Genomic DNA, 21,096 nt, shown 5'->3' with positions numbered 1-21,096 from the left:
AGTGATGGCTGGGAGTGCATTTGCAGAGTTAAAGCTTGTGCAGCAGCTGTGCCTTGAGATATCAGATCTGGCCATGCTGACACATACCTTAATTACATTCCAGGTGAATTACTGTAATGTGTTCTACATGGGGCTGCCTTTGAACAGTGTTCGGAAACTTCAACTGGCCCAAAGAGATGCATCAAGATTACAAACAGGTGCTGGTTACAAGGAGGACACAGCTTCACTGGCTGCTTCTTTGTTTTCAGGCACAATTCAGTTTTAGTTATGATCTTTGAAGCCCTGCACAGCTCAGGTCCAGGTATTTGAAGGACCCTATCCTCCCTTATGAACCAGCTCATGTTCTCAGATATGCTGGGAAGCTCTTTTCTCTGTCCCACCATCCTCACAGGTACATCTGGTGGGCACATGGGAGAGGGCCTTCTCAGTGGCTGCCCCGACTCTAGAACTTCCTTTCAAGGTAAGTTAGACTGGCACCTTCCCTACTCTCTTTTAGCAGACAAGTAAAGACTTTTCTATTACAACAAGCATTTCATGAGTGATTATGTAAGTCCCATCTAACATAATGCACTGGACATTGCTAATTTGTTCTGCTAGTCTGTATATATCACAATATATACTTAACCTGATTTTAATATTTTTCTAATTGTTTAACTGTGCTTTTACTTCTGTATCTTGTGGATTTTTAAAGTTTTTTTTAAGTTGTAAGATACTTTGAGTCTCAGTCTTGGAAAAAGGCAGGATATATAATAAATAAATAAATAATTATTGGAAAAGACAATCATGTTCAACAAAGTGGAAGGCAGTAAAACAAGGGAAAGATGATGTTACAGAGGGATTGATTCAGTCAAGGAACCCACGCCTCTGACTTCACAAGAACTGAGTGGGGCTGTTGATAATCAAGGCTCTTGAAGATCTCTCATTCATAGTGTTGCTGTATGTTGAAGCTGAGTTAATGGCAAGTCACAACAAATTATGGCAAAAGCAGCAGTATGTTGGTAGCAGTGTGTTATGACTATACTGGAGCTTACAATGCATAGCAAATATCAACAGGGAGACTCAACAGCATAAGCAAGGAGCAGCTGTTTCTATGAGTAATTATTGGCAAGTCATCTGAAAACATATTTATTCAATTAAATGCCTACACAAGATTGAAAGCATCTCAGTTCTGTAAGGTTAAAATAAAAAGCAAACATTCTTAGCGTTGGTGCTGTTAAAATGTTATCTTCCCCCATAACGCTATGGCCTCCTCATCTCTGGCTTTAATTTTATGCTGACTTCATGATTCTTCATCATCTTGCTGATTTCTTTTCTGGTAACACAACAAAAAAACTGAGTTGAAAACTTGAAAACACTTCCAGTCAATGTTCCAACTATATTCTAGAAAAGCTAGGCATATCAAAAAACGCAAAACAACTGAGGCAGCATTTCAACATCACTGGTTATTAAAATGAATTAAAAATAATATTGTTTGTCTCATCAGTATTAGCAATTAATCATTACGAACTCCCCAAAATAAATACCCAAAGCCACAACACTGTAGGAGAAAAAATGAAATTTTATTTATTTATTTACAGTATCAATATGAAAATCCACTACTCAGTATCCATTCTCTCCCCCAATGCTCAAGAATTTGCAATTACTGTACATACTCATATATAAGTCTAAAAATTATAGTAAAAAAACTGATCCAAGAAACTTGGATCGACTTATCCAAGGGTCAAGGTAACTACTGTACTTTAACTATCATCAAAAAAGGAACCATGCCCTTTTCTGAGCAGAGTGGTGAAAGGCGAGAGCGTAGTCTATCCTGGGAGCACCTAAAAGAAGCACCGACTCTCTCTGTTGTGGTGCCAATTCAGGGCTTTTTAAATACCTGGGCAGGAAAATGGTGGTAGCAATGGCTCTTTGGCTCTTTCCCTCAAAGAAGCACCAAAAGAGTGTTTCTTTTTTCTTTCAGGATGAACTGTTTTTGATGAGATTTCAATTTGTGTGTCTCCAAGTCTTTTTAAACTTTTTCCATGAGCCTGAGGAGTGATATGATTAACCTTGTCAAAAAGTCAGGCTGGCGGCTCATTGATTTTAAGGGAAAACTCTGATGTCTTCCACTGTGCAGTCAATATGCTGATTTACTGAGATCAAAAATGCCAACCATTTACTAAGCAGAAAGCCTATCTGCCCCGACTGACTTCAGGAAGAGTTAAAAGTAGGTTGCATGAAACTACACACACATATAAATTCATTTTCTCTCCAACTGCCTCTGAAAAGAGATTTTGCAAGTTTTTGAAATGATCTATGCAAGATATTTCCATATTATTCATTCTGGTAGCAGCAAGAGTAGAAGGAAATCATTACTTTCAAATCATTGCAGTAATACCCCATCCAATCATCTCCACCTCTCTGGAAAAGCTATAGTTATATTCTCCATCTTTACTTATAGGTGAATAATATGGAAATAGCATTAGATTATAGCTAGATAGCTAGATAGCTAGATAGCTAGATAGCTAGATTTAAATGTAGTTACAGTTCACAGCAACAAGGGAGCCAGGTTAGGGGGACATTGCTGAATAATGGAGGTGGGGAAAGTGACAGATCCAAAGTGAAAAGCCTGTGCAAACCATAAAACAGTCTTAATATATTTCCATATGCACAGATCTTACCCCAATATGTGAGAATCAAAGACTAATAAGGATGTCTGTGTCAACCATGAAAAAGGAAAGGGCAGTGAAAAAGATCAGATAACCTTTCTTCTTCTTTCTCTTCCTCAAGGAAGTAATTGTGGTCCCACACACCCCTAGAATCACCATCTTAGATGTTGCCTTGACCCACATAACCGCAAACATAAATGCTTCCCAAAGCACTGCCACCATCAGGTTCTTTTCAAGATTAAATCCTTACTTTTATCATAGAGCTTACAATATGACCTTTCAAGCTTTTAGGTTCTACTCAACTATGCATCTTCTAGTAGTGATTAAGCATCAGGTATGGGTACAGTTAACACAATTATTCATTTCAATTCATGTCAAGTTATCTGGTGGACTGTACTCCCCCTCCCCTCCACGAACCTATCCAGACCCTGATAACTTCCATTCTCTTTGTCAGGTGGGAAAAAGCGGTTTGAAGCTGCCTTTTCTGAAGCCTCACTGAAACCCCACCAAACACACGACCAGCTCCCAAGTTGGCTGGAGTGTGCATATCATGACCACATGGTGTGGCTTCAAACTTGTGCCACTGGGTACTTTTTTTTTTTTTTTACTATTTCCCCAACCATCCTTGCACACCTTTGCAGGAGCAAACCACTGCCAACTGCCATCCCATTGGATGGCTGTCCCTGTGAACCTGCACACTGTCACATGTGCAGCACTCCACCATGGCAGAGCATGGGAGCAGAGGTGTTCCCATGCAGATACCGGCAAGGTAAAATCATACCCCCCTTCACCACCACCCCCCTTCACTCCATGCCACCTCTTTGACTATGTGGTTTGTGTTTGTTTTACTTATCCCCATGAGATGTGTTACGGTTTCTCTTTTGGGCACTGCCACCATTACCGCTTGGGTACGGGAGCTCAATCCCTTTTAAATGTGCTCCTGAAACAGGGAGCATGCACAATTAGAGTTAGGGTTTGGAAAGAGCATCCCTTTAGAGCTGTCCTGGTGTCAGTGCATTTATATGTACATGCAAAGTTGCACACTTTCCAGGAAGAAGTGGAAAAAACCCAACTCCTTTTTAGTCTGGCTTTTCTCCCCATAAAATGGCTTGGGTGCGCTTTCCAGCCGGTTTTAAAGCGTGCTTATTTTGACCATCTGTTTTGCCTCTTACTGGCTTCCTCCTTGCTGTCCTTTTCCTCTATCAGTGGCAAGCAAGCAAACCCTTCACTATCCTGAAAGGCTTTGAAGAACTGCCTGCTGCTTTCAAACAGTTTTCAGACTCCAGCTCTTCCCATATAGGTTTTTAAGATAAGAGAAAGAAAGTACAACCACAACTGACCCTTCTGAAAAGTCCTCTGACACTCCTCAATTATCATTCTATGTGGCTGAGAGATTTCATAACATTAAGCATCTGTGTCTAAAATTTGCTTTCCTTTTCCTCTCCTTAGCTCTTTTCATTTTGTGTTGTGTCTATTTAGGTTGTGAAGTCAAGGGGCAGTCTTATCAATGATGATGACGACGACAATGATGGTTCACACTTGCATGCTTCTCACTTGACCATTTAGTATAATGTGGCAATATGTGTTTATGACTAGCCACTGCAGTTCAACATTGCACAAAAAGAATCTTTAGCTGACATTACAATGCTTTTCAAGTGGGGGTGCTGACATATTTAGCTCAAAGGTGGGAAATAAACAGTCATGAGAAATCAAATGAAGTATTTCCTTGTGAAAACAGTGATTGGACACTGTCACTGTTCTGAATATCAGATTATAGTGCGCCTGCTCTATACACGGGCGCGCTCTATATGGCTTTGAGTGTACGCTCCAGCATAGGAGGAATTCACCTTATGCGGGTATGTGTGTGTCCGGAACGGATCCCCCGCGTAAGGCGAGTTTCCACTGTATTACAGCTTCAAGTACCTTCTTAGTACATAACTGTCAGAGATTACCCCTTTCATATAAAAAGTACTTACCAGCTTGAGCAAGTCAATTAATTTGTGAACATCTTCTCCAGTGGAAAGATCTACAAAATCTTTGGGCAGTCTGTAGCTGAGATAGGGACTAGGCTGGACAGTGAGATTACTGTTCGTACAACGGAATGATGGACAGTCCTAATATGGGTAAAGAGTAAACAAGAAATCTTAGCCTATTGTTAGCCTAAACATTTCTACTGTTACCATTGTGCTTACTTGAAACTCGCAGTGCTTATCAAGTAATCTGATGATGTAGTAGGGTTCATAGAGTTTCTTACTCAGGGGGTTCCACTGTAACCATAGCTTTCTAAATCACTTCCAGTTTTTTGGGTGGGGAGAAAGCCTATCCAGGCTTGAAACAGGTTCAGAGTGAAATGTAGCAAAATTGCGCTGCAACCTCTACAGCGAGCAACTGCATGGAGTTCAGGGGTCAATTTTCCTGCAGTCCCTGAATGGGCCAGACCCCTCATAGGAAGCCCAAATACCTGCTTTCCTTTGGAGTCTCTCTCAAAGTCATTGCCTATCACAATTTTAAGATGAACTTCAAAGGACAACAGAGTATTGGAGGTTACTACATGGCATTGGGGGGAGGGGTGTGGAGGATGGGGGTATTTTTGCATTTGGAAGGCTTTTTGCATGGAGGGCAAAAACAGTCTGAAAGTCATGCCTAAATTTTCTGAAAATCTTGCCACTATTTTTTTAAAAAAGGTTTTTAGGGTGGTGGTGGACGGTTGGGGAGAGAGTCTGGGGGTTGCATGTGGCCCATGAACCATATTTGCTCTGGAGTTGTTTTTCAGGAAAGATTTAAGGCAAGCAATGGGGCTGAGGGTTCTGAGGGCACACTGGCAGCCCTGGGGAGCCAAATACAGTCCCTGGGCTACCCACCCTGCTTTAAATGGACATTATTTCAGTTTCTCTTATATATTGGATTAATAAAACATCTCAGAATATTTCAGAGCTGTCTAATATTTATAGGAGACATACAGTCAAGACTCCGAAATGCCCTGGTTAACAACTGAGTTTCATGGAGGGCCATTTTGAGAATGGAACAACTCAAGGTGATCGGCTGGCAGGGTCTTTTATCATCACAAACAGAAGTGTTTCCACACTCTCTATTGTCCTTTGATTGGCAAAGTGTGTGTGTGTGTGTGTGTGTGTGTACTTTATCACACGGGTGAAAATCAGGGGTTTAAATAGGCATTTTCCTGGGACAGTTGCACAATCACAACAAATATTTTCACACACATTGCACTTAGAGAAGACATCCCAGGAAAAACTGGGAATGTTCCAGAAACAAATAATTCAGTGGATTTCCCTGAGAATGATTTATTGCTGGAGCATTCCTGATTCTTCCCAGGATAAGTCCTCTCTAATCACGACATCATGTGAAAATATTTGCCACAATCACGCGACTGTCCCGGGAAAATGCCTATTTAAACCCCTGATTTCCCCATGTGATAAAGTCCTGTGTGTGTCTGCAAGGAGCCAGATGTGGCCCAAGGGTTTACAGCTGCTTTCTACTGCAGGTGTACGTGCAAATAGCTCAGATCACAAACATTAAAAATGAAAAAGGCAATTTGGTTACATCGTGGAAGCCCATCCATCATTATGAAGGAAGCAAACAGAAAGAAAGAAGGAAAAAAAACACTGTTCAATGTACAAAGTGAACATTCATGAATTAGGGTGAGCTAAACTGAGTGGTACATTACTCTTCAAGAATGATGTTTGTGCCCAGAGTGCAGTAAAGTAATGAGAAACTTAAGAAAGCAGGGGTGTGACTCTGAATGCTTCCTTCAAATTAATCTTGCTGTACCAATTTCCGTTCTCCTGTCAGTTCACTGCAGCATAGAATTCTAGCATGCATATTCAGGAATTGAAGAAAAGAGCACAGGAAGAGGCCTTTCTCATAACTTCTGCTCTTCAACTATTGCAACAGGTGAGAAAAACCAAGGGCCCATTTTATTTGACTTGTAGCGAATCTTCAAATTTTTTATCAAGTTGTGGCAACACTTTTGGTCATCTTCATTTGCAAGTAAAATTATTTTTTACCTCCATCAGGTTCAAATACCCACTGAGTAGTGAAATGTACTGGGTACTAAAGCTGAGCGACCAGATGTCCTAATGGCAAAGGAGGACAAGGCACCAGGAAATGTAGGGCGTTCAAGAAAAATGGAGGACATTGCTAAATTAAAGCTAAAAACACTCACATGAATGTAAATTCATGTATCTTAGTCATGATCAAAATGGAGGACATTTTGGAATTCTTCCTGGACAGAAGGTTGAAATGTAGGGCCTATTTTGGCAAAGGCGGATGTCTGGTTACCCTGGCTCAAGGCACCAGTTCCCATCTGATTTCAGATACTAAACAGGATCAGCTCTGGTTAATACCTGGATGGGAGACCACCATAGGCTATATGCTATATTTCAGAAAAAGGAACTCACAAAATCACCTCTGAGTATTCCTTGCCTAAGAAAACCCTAAGAAATTCATGGGGTTTCTGTAAGTCAACAGGTGACTTGAAGGGACATACACACAAACACATGGTTTAGAGCCATTTTCTCTTCACTGGACCTATTATAAGGACAGAGTAAATATATCTTAAGTTTCCAGGCATACATACAGCTACAGAAGCCAAGAGGACCTGCTTAATTGTAATTCTGCCATATTAAAAAAAAAAAAGCAACAACATTAATTCCTAGTGGTTTTCTTCTTACCACTTCCATGGCTGCACCTTCACCCTGTTCATCTTTCATACGGTTTCCAGACCTCAGCTCCTCCCATGTAAACAGTAGAGAATCTGTTACTTCACCAAATGGGTTAAAATCAATTAACCATACTCTGCCCTGCAGAAGGAAAAAATAATAGAAACAAAACCACATTTAAAAACGGTTTTCTAAAATAATACCATGAACATTTTGATTACCACTAATCTGCATATGTAGTTAAATGTAATAATATTTAATATGATTGTAATAGTGCACATGTGGTTGCACTCATTCTTCATGAGTAATTATGAGAACAGTTAAACAAAAATACTTTTTCCTTTATGGACCTTTTAAATCACCTGGACAACATGTTTTCAAGGTTCCACAATTTCAGACTGAAGACTTGGAATGCTGATAAATTTCCCACTACAGATGTGTGTGGAGCAAAAGTTAAGACTAAGGGTTAGGATCAGAAATTAGGATTAATTATATATAGATAGTCAAAATATACTCATATATCTAAAAATATTTGCCTGCCTGCTGTTAGCTAATCCTAATTGAAAGTTCATAATGTGGGTGGTAGACGAGAAGACAAAGCTTAGACAGATTGAGTCAGCTAAACAGAAACATGTCCTGGATAGGTTTTCATAATTGTCCCATGTCTTGTTAATTGTTTTTTGTTAAGAAGGTGAAAGGATGGGGCAGGGTGGGTGAAATGACACTGTATTTTGCAAGCTTTGAACAGGGGAAAGCGGAGCCCAAAATGTCCAAAGGGAGCCAGGTTGGGAACAACTGTTCTAGAGGAAGAAAAGTCTAGTTAGATTGAGAAGACATAAGTGCAAAATGACAGAGGTTCCTTCAGGCTGATGTGTGGCACATACACAAATGTTATTTTTGAAAAGCTTGTATTATAAAGAAAATAACTCATCAATACGATGACCAAGAACATTTCAGTTGTACTCAGCATTGAAAACAAAAAAGCATTAAAGATGTCATCCAGGACAGAGATAACTGTCTCAAGCTGAAGAGTAAAGATTTCATGTTTTGATAATCATCCTACGTCCAATTTTCTTTTCCTTGCCATATATCCGTAGTAGCTCACAAATGTCAGTAGCCTGAAAACATGTGATTTAGCGGCCCTCTACTGTGGGCTGCTAATTTCTTTAGGAGGCGAGTATAAAATGTTGCCTTCTGCCAGGTGGGTGGTATGAAAGAGATGTGTTGCTCTTTTCCTCCTGCACTAGCTTTCTGCATTTTGATGCTGCCTGGTAGGGGAAGCCAAGCAGATGGAAACCAAGTTGACTGGGGGAGGATAAGGAAGAAGAGGAAGGACACAGCGACCCATTCTGTCTTCACTGTCCACTCATTCAGTTATAAAGAATTCTTGGTTGCCTATGGGAACCAGTTTAATAAGGCTGGAGATGTTGCCTTAACTCCAGTTTACGTCCCTTCAAGAGCTCTTTTATGAATCAATGGTCACTTGCTCAGTGATTTACAACATTTCCGTTTTATGTTCCAGTGTTTCAATGGGTCTGCTCTAGCTGAGTAACAACAGAATCCAGACTATTATCCTTGGATACAGACTGACAGAAAGGGGTGGCGAGACACCGCCCCTTTCTGCCCTGGATGGAGATCGCACCAACCCAATGGTGTGGCCTTTGGAAGGCCTAAAAAGAACCTGTTCCTGGCAGGTTCTTTTTAGGGTGCCACTCATGCAAGATGATGACATCCACACGGCATTGTTTGGGTGCTGCGCCATGTGGATGTCATTGTGGGATGCCCCGTCTGTACGGGGGCACGGCAAGATGGCACACGTGGTGTGCGGTAGGGCTGCTGTGCGTGTAAACACTCAGCCTCCATGCACCCCTAGTTCAGGCCGAGGCCAGTGCAAAGCGCCAGTCTGTTCCTGCCCTGTAATTCCAGGTGAATTGTGAGGATTCCAGGAGCTATAATGGTAAAAAAAGTAACTTTTCCAAGCTCTGGTTTAGCTCTTAATTATGAAAAGGTGGTAGAATCCAGGTAATAGTATTTTATAGACTTATGATGAAAAATAGAAGGAAAATGCCACTAAATTAGTTCAAGAGAAGTAACAGTACCACTCTGTTCTGCTTTGGATACCTGGAATACTGAGACCAGTTCTGGACACCACAATTCAGGAAAGATATTGACATGCTGGGACTTGTCCAGAGGGGGTAAACAAAATAGTAAATGATCTGGCAACCATGCCTTCTGAGGAGTGGCTTAGGGAAATGGGTATGTTTAGCCTGGGGAAGAGAAAATTAAGAGGTGGTATGATAGCCCTGTCTAAATATTTGAAGGAATGTCATACTGAGGGTAGGAAAAAGCTTGTTTTCTGCAGCTTCAGAGAACTGGATCCAGACCAATGGATTGAAACGACAGCAAAGAGACTACACATCAACATTAGGAAGTATTTCCTGACAGCAAGAGCTATTTTACAGTGGAAGATGCTGCTTTTGGATGCTTTTAAACAGAGGCTGGATGACCATCTGTCCAGAGTGCTTTGATTGTGTATTCCTAAATGGCAGGGGGTTGGACTAGATGGCCCTTGTGGTCTCTTCTAGCTCTATGATTTTACAAAATTAATTGGGGATATGCCACAGTGTACATCCTTGATGATAGCAGAGGAGACTCCTGGTCTTATGAACAACTCCAACCATTCCCAGTACTTAACTGATTAAACCAAAATCAGTCAGTTACTCACTGACCTAACATAAGCAGTACAAACATCAAGAACTACTGTTGGATTTCTTCCAGTGATTAGTTGCTAGGTAAATGTGAGGCTCACTCATTTCTTGCATTTTCCCAATATGGGATCCAAGGTGGCTTACAACATAGATTAAAACATAATACAGTGTGTGTGTGTGTTGGGGGGGGGTCCAAATTAAAAAAAACAACAACAATTAAAAGCAATTGAAGTATCTTATTAAAAACAGTCCTAATTTTAAACACTTCAAATGCATTTAAAACATAGCAATGAGAGTAAAAGGACAAGACCATCCCCAGCCCCATTAAAAGACACTCCTGCAGCAATCAGTTTACAGCCAAAAGATTGTCTGAATACAAAAAAGTCTTTGCCTACTGGTAGAAGGAAGCTTAGTCTCCTATGAGGGGGAATTTCACAGTCTGGAAGCATCCACCAAGAAGGCCTTCCCAGGTGTCCTCACCAAACATGCTTGTGATGATGGCATGACTGAGAGAAAGCCTCCTCCCAAGAACCCCAAAACATGGGCAGGCTCATATAGCACAATATGGTCTTTCAATCTGGGCCTAGATCATATAGGTCCTGAAAAAACAGTCATTGTAGAACATGACTGCTGTCTTTATAACCTCCTGCTTGTGAGCTCCTTAGAATATTTGGCTGGACACTGCAGGAACCAGAAGATTGGATGAAATAAACCTTAGTCTGATTAATTTATTATCTGATCAAATGAACACATTTTTGTGACTTCAGTATCACATGTATGTCATCAGAGGAGAACAAAGCAACAGAACATGCCCTGTTATGAGTAGTCATTTCAATATATAACACTTTTTCATGGAATTTAGCTCATATAGTCACTCTTGTTACAGTAGTTACAAACAACAGGTGATGTCAGCATTTGGGGTTTCCACCATTCTGGAAAAAACATGATCTGGCTAGCAAAAGAACCAACGGCTCTGTGATTTGATGTCTTGAGATTGCAGCTTGGGAGAGTTACTTTTTGAGACTACAACCCCCAGAGCACACAACTTCATCCCACCCAGTTAGGATGTCACAAGACTGGAGAATTCTGGGAGGCATGATCAAAAAAGTAACTTTCCCAAACTCTGCTTGAGATGCTAGGACTTGACAAAATGGAAGGACTTTAAAATACTGTACTTATTAAGTGTACACAGTTTGTGCATTTTGACTATTTGGGAAGCCTTCACTGGAAAGTTTCTGCAATATTTATATAATGCCGAGAGGCAGGCCCACTATTCATTTATCTGTGACAATGTCACTTTTTTTGCCCATGTACATCACTCAGGTTTATCTCTGCTGCCACCAGGGCTGCAATTTTTCTTCTTTTAAATGAAAACCGGGATTTCCAAGATACTAAAAGTTTGTAGTTGCACAACAGAGACCCAGAGGCTCCACTATCTACTCTAGCAGAAGAAAGTGCTAATAACACAGATCTGTTATGGAGTTGCTGAATGGATAAGTTGCTGAATTAAAGACTATATTGTTTAGAGAAGCATTCCCAGAGGTGAGCCCCTCTCTGACCCAGGAAGCCTCCTTCTAACCATCCATCAAGAAGCCAAGCCCTTCCTCCAGTCCATCTGCCTTGGTCCAGGCCTCGGAGGTGGAGAAGATCTGCTGGACCTGATCCTATTCCCCACCACCACTCCCTTCTCCTTTTGTGTCGTGTCTTTTAGATTGTAAGCCTGAGGGCAGGGAACCGTCTGACTAAAAATTTTTATGTACAGCGCTGTGTAAACTTACAGCGCTTTATAAATAAAGGTTAATAATAATAATAATAATAAGGAAGTTCTGCAGTGAGCACCTCAGTGTTTTCTCCATACTCTAAAGTGAACCAACATCCCTTCTGTGACCCTAACCCAAGAGTTCAGAAAAAGAAAATCTTAGATTGCTGAGGTCCAAAAAGGTCTAGCAGTATGAGTCATAAACACCTTTGTCTTATAATAACTGAAACAATAAACCTGTTTAATAGCAAGTTTCCATGGCTACCATTCTCTAAAGCCCCATTAATCCTTACAGAACATACAACTAAGTATAAGGATTCCAACACATTTAGATAGTTTCTGGTTTTGACAGTTTCAAAACTGAGTTGAAGATCATCCTGTTCAGAGAAGCATTCCCAGGCTTTGCATGACTATTATTTGTTATTTGACGTTTTTAATTTGTTGCCTGCTTTACTTTACTGAACCCATTCATGTATTGTTATGTATTATTTATATGTATTATGCTGTTATTTCTTAGATTGTACACCATGGGCAGATTTACTTTATCTATTTTATTGTTTGCATGTACAGCACTTTGTAAATCTACAGGACTATATAAATAAAGCATAACAACACAAAGTTGATATGCTTTTTTTGGATGCGTATATCACAATCTTTCTGGTAAGGGACAGCATACAGCTATGGATTAATTTATACAACCATGTTCAAGGCTTATTGTCTTACTGGGCAAACCTTCTTTCTCAAAGCAGATTGAACACAGGTACTGCTGAAACATTCTCCCAAAAGCCTGGTCATGAACATGCTGCCTTCAGTTCCACATTGAGAGAAAGGCAGGATCAAAGTAAAATAAAATAAGGATGCCTATTTGCCTTTCTCGTGCCAAGATATAGTTCTGATAGTTATAACCCACAGTTACTCCCAAGTTAGGACTGCATGTAACAGAATGCAGGTATATACTTCAGTTAATGAAGTACCATATATACTTCTGTATAAGTTGAAAAAATTATGTCAAAAAAGCAGCCCAAACATTGTGTACAGGAGTTTATCAGCTAGGCATGTGCAGTTCTCAGAGTTCAGACCATCCTGATTTATCTGGCTACAAATGCATCAATAATTCCAAGGCGTCAATCCAAGGGAGTGTTGAGTAGTGCTTACAATGCAAGCTGCCAGACCATAAATATCCCAGCAATTCCCTTGGGAGGTTGTTGCTGGCACCACCTATTCTGGAGGAAGCAACACTTTGATTCCTGGTTCACATTTCTGAAGAACCTTGGTCTCTGCATCATAAGCTGACCTTAATGGTGGCAATGGTGGCCAGGGTCAGCTGGGCTGCTGTTCTAGTTTGCCACTCTGAAAAATGGAGCCAAGAAGCCCCATGCTGAGCCTCAAAGTTTTATACTCAATTTATCCATTAATCATATCAAAATCCATAACTTTGGCCCCAAAACCTGCCCTTGACTTTTGAGGTGGACTTATGCATGAGTATATACGGTAGATGTGTTCCTGGATATTACTTCTTTAACACAAAATAGAGGCAGAAATACCATGGAAAGAATAGAGATATGTTTCCATACTACAAATAAGAAGAACTGTACAACGTGTTTAAGCAAACCTTTTGTTCAAGACTAACAATCTGCACATGGCAAATGAAACCACCAAGTCAGGTAAGCCTTGCATATCTAAAGAAAAGACATGTTGAGTCTTCTTGAGACTACGTGAAAATCTCTTCTAAAATGTTATCCAAAGATATTTTTTCTTTCACCAGCCTTCACTCATCTTATAGTATAGTATACAGCTCTATACTATTTTAACACATGAGGGGTAGCTGGTGAGGCAGGCTTATCTGTTTTCCTCCTTCCTCTCTCTTTTGCTGTTCACACATAGACAGAATTGGATTCTAAAGTCATCTGCTATTAACCTTGCTTGTTGCGGATAGGCATAGACAGCTGCAATAGAATTGACTAGAGCAAAATCCCATTGTTTCTTAGCTGAAGCTTTCTTTCATCATTTACTGCAGACACTGTATATGGCTGCATCCCAATAACAAAACTCTGCATCTCTCCAGCCTTCCTTCATCATCCTCCCAGTGCCAATACTGCTAAAAACCTTCCAGCTAGAAAGAGGACAAAGAGCAAGTGGGTCCAGATGGGTATTAAAAGACTTTGTAAAAAGAAGCTTCTTAATCAAAGGCTTTGTTAACTGAGGTATCCCTGTCTTTATTAGAAACCAGCAGCTATGATTAGTAAAAGTACCGTACTTGATATAAAAATAGTATAGTCTTTCTGCACTGGCTGCCCTCCAGATATGCTAGATTCAAATTCCATTATCCTCAGCCAACTTGGCTTTAGTTATGCTATGACAAGAGCTGTGGTCAAACACATCTGGAAGGTACTTGGTTGGGGAAAGATGAGATTGACATGTGAAGTTGTTGTTGTATGCCTTCAAGTCATTTCTGACTTATGATGACCCATCGGGTTTTCTTGGCAAAATCTGTTTAGAGGAGGTTTGCCATTGCCATCCCGAGGCTGAGAGCATGTGACTTTCTAAGGTCACCCAGTGGGTTTCATGGCTGAGTGAAGAGTTGAACTCTGGTCTTCAGAGTTGTAGTTCAAAACTCTAACCATTACACCACACTGGCTCTCTGTAAAAGAGATAACAAACTATAAATATATTATCTTGACATGAGTATGTCTGATTCAGTGTAAAAGGTGACTAAGATAAATTGTAGTATGGGTTGGTTCAGGCATGTGTGTCTATCACTTTTTAAATAAGTTTTATGAAGTGGTACCTCATCAAATTTACACATCAGTAAATGCCAACTGGGTGCTTTATCAACAATTCCCAGTTCACACTCATTTCACAGTTCCAGGATATTCATTAATCTTCTCTCCAAAATGAAAGAAAATAAATAGAAAAGAGAAAAAGAAATATGGGTAGGGAAGGCAAAGAAAGAAAGAACAAAAGAGAGAAAAGAAGGAAAAGATTACATGTTCCACCTGAATATGAGTCAGTGCTGTAAGAGGTACAAGAAGTGTGGCTGACAAATAATAATAATAATTTGTATCCTGCTTTCCCCCCCAAAGATGGGACTCTGAGAGGCTTACAGTTTAAAAGAACAGTACAATTAAAAACATACAAAAGTGATGCATTTAAACAGAATTAAATTATTACAATATTAAAACAGATTGGTTGTTAAAAGAATAAAATAAAGTTTTAAAAAAGATAAAAACAGTTTAAAACAATACAACACCCTAGCCCATTCTTTTAAAACATTCTGTTTTAAAATGCCTGTCTGGTTAAGAAGGTTTTAACCTGGCGACTGAAAGACAACAAGGAAGGGACCATTCTGGCTTCCCTGGCAAGGGAGTTCCAGAGTCTAGGGGCAGCAACCGAGAAGGCCCTCTCTTGCAACCCCACCAACTGCTCTAGTGATGGGAGTGGGACTGAGAGAAATAGTCCAGACCTAAGCCATATAGGACTTTATAGATCATAACCAGCACTTTGAATTGTGCCCAGAAACAAACTGGCACACTTTTTGGGGGGGAAATGAAACTAAAAACTTTCAAAATGACAACTCTAAAATGTAAAACACGCAACTTCTTGGCCACAATGGATAGATTATAGCAGTAACACCAGGTATAGTACGATAACTAAAAGTGAGAGATAGAAAGGCATTCCATTTTCACCTTTACTGTGGATCACACTGTGGTTACAGTCTTCTTACTTGCAATGTGGAGGCCATAATATTGATCTACTGGAGCAGATTCTCTCAGGATTTGGGCCAAACACTTGAAATGCACCACATCAGTGATTCCCAAAGTGGGCAGTACATGCCTCTAGGGAATGGAAAGATCCAGGGGGAAAGTGAGGGGAAAGGGGGCAGCAGGGGGGATGATGAGGAAAAAGGATGTGGCAGGGTGGCCTTCAGTCAAAATGTTGGCATGCAAGGGGAACCAGCAGCCTTTAGGAACATGGTGAGGATGAGGGTTGCATGAAACTTATCTTTTCAGAATCTTTAAAACCACTGAACAACTTTGTGTGGTGGTGTCTTTTGCTCTTCGTCTGCTCAATGAGTTCACTTCCAAATGCACCATTTTGGGACAGACAGGCTGACTGGAGCGAGGAGTTAGAGCATGTGGTGGTGGGGGAGAAGTGTCAGCAAAAAGAAGCTTTCACATTTGGGACTCTGCTTAAGCTTTGTGAGCTTCACCAGGACCAGGCTGGCAGGTTGGAGTTGTGGTCTTGCTTTTCTTTTGTCAGAAAGGCTGAGAAAAAAGGTAGCAGAAGAAATAATGCTTGTGTGTCAGGGGAATGGGAATGACTTGAAGCTGTGTGGGGAAGGCACATCTCTGTGGAGGCATTAAGAGAAGTATCCAAGATTGATTCTTCAAAAGGGTCCTTCGCCTCTCTCAACTCTCTTGGATTGAGTCCTTCCTCACTGGAGAGAAAAGTGAGAAAATACATATGCCCCTCTACACCCTGGCAAAGGAGGACTAGAAGTCCTTCCTCACCAGGGAAAGGTTTCTCTTAACACCTGGTCACCTTGGGAGCAGGAACCAAGGAGCCAATGGCTGCTCAGCCAGGTGCTCGATTGCTGTTCCCAAGGTGAATGGGTGCAAAGTGAGCAACGACTGAAAAGCATCTTGTCCATGTTGGTCTTTGCCACAGGCCAATACTAGCAAGAGGATTCTTGGTCACTGCTCAGCCAGCTGCTTACTTGCTGCTCCCAGGGCAATTGTAAAGGAAGCAGAGACCAAGATTGGTTGTTTTTAATTTGTAGTATAACAATAGACCTAATATCAAGAAATAGGAACGGAGGGACAGTAAGCCCAAGAGGAAAAGGGACAGTAGCTGAAAAGGTTTGGGGACTATTGCACTACACAAATGTCTTCTCCACCATTGCTATCTCTGTCCCCAAAGAAGTCAGGAAACACATTCCAAGGAGATGAATGAAGCAGATCTCTTATTTTAGTTGTTAAAAGAGAATTCATTCATTTTCCTTGAGCCTACAGCAACGTATCCTTCCTACATGATTTACAATTCATATGTGCATATGCTGAAGAAAACTCTTTTCAAGGCATAACACTATAGAGTTTGCAAACCACTCAGGTTCAATGGCAGTCAGAACCAGGTTTCTGCCTATCCAGTCCAGTGATTTTACACTAATGGTTATCTGGTACTTGCAATTACAACAAGCTTCACAGGCACTGTTAACAGAAAGCAACAACCACTAGTTATATTAACCAGTGAATGATTGCTTTGAAATGAAAAGAAAAGGGCAGAAATCATGCACTTGACAGCTAGAAGTTGCTATGCAACAATTGACCATTTTCATAAATCTTTTACCATCTAAGCATCAGTAATTCACATAAAATTTGACACACTGAATAAAACATTAACTTGTTTCAAACTACACAAAGTAAAATAAGTAGAAAGGAAGAGGTGACTCGACATGGCAAACTAGGTGAAATGGGGAGGGAGGACTTTTAACCATGGTGTTCCAGGTGTTATTGCACTGCAAATTCCAGCAGACCTAGCCAGGAATGTTGGGTGTGGTGTGCTACAAATTGTAGTATAACATATGGATGGCATGATGACTCTCATCTCTCCTAGATTAATTTTTGTATATGTGTGTGTACATACAGTATATATAAAATACATTATAAGCACATGTACACACATACCTAAACATATGCAAGGCAGAGAAAAGAATGCCGTTACTGCATCAAATTAATTAAAATGGTTTTAGATAGACTTTTAGATGGAAGAAGCACACTAAGTGATAAAGGATACAAAGCATGAGTTGTCACTGCTGCTGTTGTGTGCCTTCAAGTTGTTTCCAACTTATGGTGACTCTGAGAACCCATCACAGGGTCTTCTTGGCAAGCTATGCTCAAAGAGGGGTTTGCCCTTGCCTTCCTCTGAAGCTGAGAGAATGTGATTTAACTAAGGTCAATTGGTGGATTTCCATGGCCAAGTGGGGACTCTAGAGTTTGTAGTCCAATATTCAAACCACTACACCATGTTGGCAGCAAACAGCCCAGCAACATTCTATGTCCTTTATTGGGGAGGGTGATGGAATCAGCAAACTATTGTCTTCTGCAGTGTAATTCTGAACAAAATTGTTAGACAGTTGACACCAAATCTTTGCATACTTGTCTTCCCCACACTCTTTTATGCATGCAAAACCCAAACAAGATTAGGTTGGCCTATATTTCCTGCTGATGTCATAAATGTGGTGAGTTAATATGTGCATCATATCCTCCAATATTTCAGATTAAAACTGAGAACATTTGACAAAGCAACATCAGAGTGGGGTCAAGTATTAATGATGAAAATCGCATAAGCCTGGAGAGGCTGAAGCAGTTTGCTTTTGATTGACCCTACTAGGAAAAGCAAGATCCCACCTCTTCCTCTCCACTCCCTACTGCTGAGTTAATGGAGTGCAAACAACTTTTGTAATTTGAACTCAGTTTGGAGCAACTCAAGAAAGCTGAGGACAAAAGGCAGAAGTGGGAGAAAGAGCGAGAAACTGGGACATTTTAAATGCCATTGAGAAAGTGAAACAGAGGATTAATCAGCACTGTCCCTACCAAATTGGGACAACTAGAAGGTATGGTGCCCAAAGTAGGTGAGGAAGCATAACCTCCTACTCAAATTCCTGCAACCTGAAGTCATACATCACACTACTCTGCAAGTATTATAAACTTAGCTCTAAATTTTGAAAGCTGAAATTTAGGTTATAATTTAAGAATCATACTTGAAAGTTCAAAACAGCTGCTTCCGACTTCTTTTCCACATGCGTTTCTGTTTCCAAGGACACTCAAAAAACTTGTCCAGCTCACTTTAGAACATGACAAACTCTTCTGAAATGGAGTAGTAGTATTATCTGTCTCCAATGTGCTGTTGAGAGGGAAGGGGAGGGGAATCTCACTTGGCAATCTCTCTTATCAGAAATCCTTGTGACCAGAGATGTTTTGGATTTTGGATTTTTGAATATTTGCATGTACGTAATGAGATATCTTGGAGATGGGACCCAAGTCTAAACATGAAATTCATTTATGTTTCATATATACCTTATACATGCAGCTTGAAGGCAATTTTATACAATAATTTTAATAATTTCCTACATGAAAGATAGTTTGTGTACACTGAAACATCAAAAAGCAAAGGTATTACTATCTTAGACAAACATGGGGAAAATGATTTATGGAATATTTTAAATTTGGAATTCCAGATAAGGGAGACACAACATTTGTATGGCACAGCATTATAAAAATGACAAGATTAAAAAAAACCCACCCCAATATGCTAAGACCAAGGTATAAAATATCCTCCATTTAAATCAGTTAGGAAGTGCCAACATGTACAGAGCAAGAATAAAAAGACAATCTTTGCAATCAAAAATATTTACTCACCATGCTGTCCCTGTAGACATCAAACACAACTGGAAAGAAAAACAGGAGGTGGGGGTAGGAGAATGAGGTTAAAAGTTCTATTGTGTTAAAAGAACAAATTAAAAGCTTCAAAATGAAACTGAAGGTGCAGTTTTCTTTAGTAAGGAAAATTTAATGAGATGCCTTGGAAAAAGTAGGAGGCAAGCTACTAGGCTTGGTGACATCTAGTGCGGGGGCTGTTGAGCTGGGGCAGCAGCAATAGCTTGTCCTGTCCTCCTTGCTGCTCACCCCCATGGCATCGTTGCTGGCATGGCTCCCTCCCCAGGGAGGGAACTGGGCAGCAGTGAAGCCATGAGAGGCACGCTCATCCATGTGCCGCAGTGGGAGAAAAACTCCATCAGGGTGTCACTCATCCTGTGGGGTGTCACCTGGTGTGGTCCTCACCCCATGTACTTGCCCAGAGATGACAGGGCGTGCATGTTGTGGTCATTGTTGTGTGCCTCCAGTCATTTCTGACATATGATGACCCTAATGTGAACTTACCATGGGGTTTTCATGGCAAGATTTGTTCAGAGGTGGTTTGCCATTGCCATCCTCTGAGGCTAAGAGACTGTGACTTTCCTAAGGTCAGAGTGGATTTCACGGCTAAGCTGGGAATCGAACCCTGGTCTCCACAGTTGCAATCCAAAATTCAAACCATTATGCCATGCTGGCTCTTAGGAGGTATGAATATTATGGCCTGAATAGGGTGTAGAGGTTAGGTCTGAATAGGGACAATCCTGTAAAAAGATCAAGTTTTCCCTTGTCCAGCATTTCCAACAGCGGTAGGTTTTTAAGAAGATAGCCACTGTTGATTTGTTCCTCAGTAGCTTATACTGCTTTGTATTCTGCTTTGGTACAGTGAGATACAATTTTGTCTGTTTCATGAAGAATAGGTGTACTACAGATGACTAAATCTTTTTTGATCCCACTGAAAGCAGTTGAGCCAAGTTCAGCCCCTCTTCTCTAATATCATCCATGGCATTACAGTTATCTGTAAGCTGTTTTTTTCCCCTGACTATTTTTCTGGTGGTCTAATAACCTTGGGTGTTTTACAAGTCAATCGAGGCAAAGAACAAATTTACGATGTAACCCTAAATATTTTAGACACATTTGCAAAATAATTCACATCATCTACAATGTGAAAGAAAAGATCATTGCTACTGTGAACACTCTGACATGCAGATCAAAGATGGCATATGTCATTTTCTCAGTCATTATGAGGGAAAACTCTATCTTTCCATTCCTTCCCTAGGCACAGTAAGGTTAGCAGCACATTTTTGGGAGTTACAATGGAATTGTTCCATTTTTATATCTGTGCATGAATATAACCACAGGAGGTGGGCAATATATGGTATGCGGGGGGGGGGGGGGGGGGCACTGCTTCTCCAGCCATTGCTTGTCTACTGACTGCTGAAGCAGTAGCAGTGGGGGAAAAGGTAACTTTTCCTTTCAAAACAAGGTATGCTTTTCCTACCATCTTGTTTATAAACCGAACTGCACTCCTAGAAGCTTCCAGGAATGCAATTCTACTTGTAAACAGGTTATTCAAGAAGTGTGTGCTTTGTTTTAAAAGGTAAACCAAGTGGTTATGTTGTTGTTGCTACTGTTGCCACAATAGCAAATTCAGCAAGTCGGTAACCAAGACATCCAATTAACACCACAGATGATGTTGGTTTATGTTTTAAAAAAGCCTTACTTAAATGTGTGAAAATTATTTCCCTTGTGGTTTTTAACTTGGTTGTTTACAGCAGTTTTATTTATTCTATAGGTGCCTATGACATCTGTGCTGCTTTAAAAGTCTCCTTTAGCATTCAAAGGAGAAAATTCATATTGCTTCCCATAGAATCTCTGACTTCATGAAGT

General features: G+C 40.5%; 1 protein-coding gene across 3 annotated transcripts in view; it reads right to left on the bottom strand.

The window, feature by feature from the left end:
* Positions 1–1,109: 1,109 nt before the first annotated feature.
* The window catches only part of CDC123 (cell division cycle 123), a 42,294-nt gene continuing 22,307 nt past the window's right edge, over positions 1,110–21,096 (bottom strand). For all 3 annotated transcript variants that reach the window (XM_042467403.1, XM_042467402.1, XM_042467404.1), the window contains exons 11-14: positions 19,213–19,241; positions 7,340–7,468; positions 4,625–4,762; positions 1,110–1,312 (exon numbers count right to left, since the gene is read on the bottom strand). In XM_042467403.1, the coding sequence (XP_042323337.1) occupies positions 1,280–1,312; positions 4,625–4,762; positions 7,340–7,468; positions 19,213–19,241 (329 nt within the window). In that variant the 3' untranslated portion in view covers positions 1,110–1,279. The remainder of the gene's footprint in view (positions 1,313–4,624; positions 4,763–7,339; positions 7,469–19,212; positions 19,242–21,096) is intronic.

The sequence above is a fragment of the Sceloporus undulatus genome, chromosome 5, assembly GCF_019175285.1.
Source record: "Sceloporus undulatus isolate JIND9_A2432 ecotype Alabama chromosome 5, SceUnd_v1.1, whole genome shotgun sequence".
NCBI lineage: Eukaryota > Metazoa > Chordata > Lepidosauria > Squamata > Phrynosomatidae > Sceloporus > Sceloporus undulatus.
Note: the sequence above shows the minus strand (reverse complement) of the source record. Positions and strands in the feature narration are given on the sequence as shown.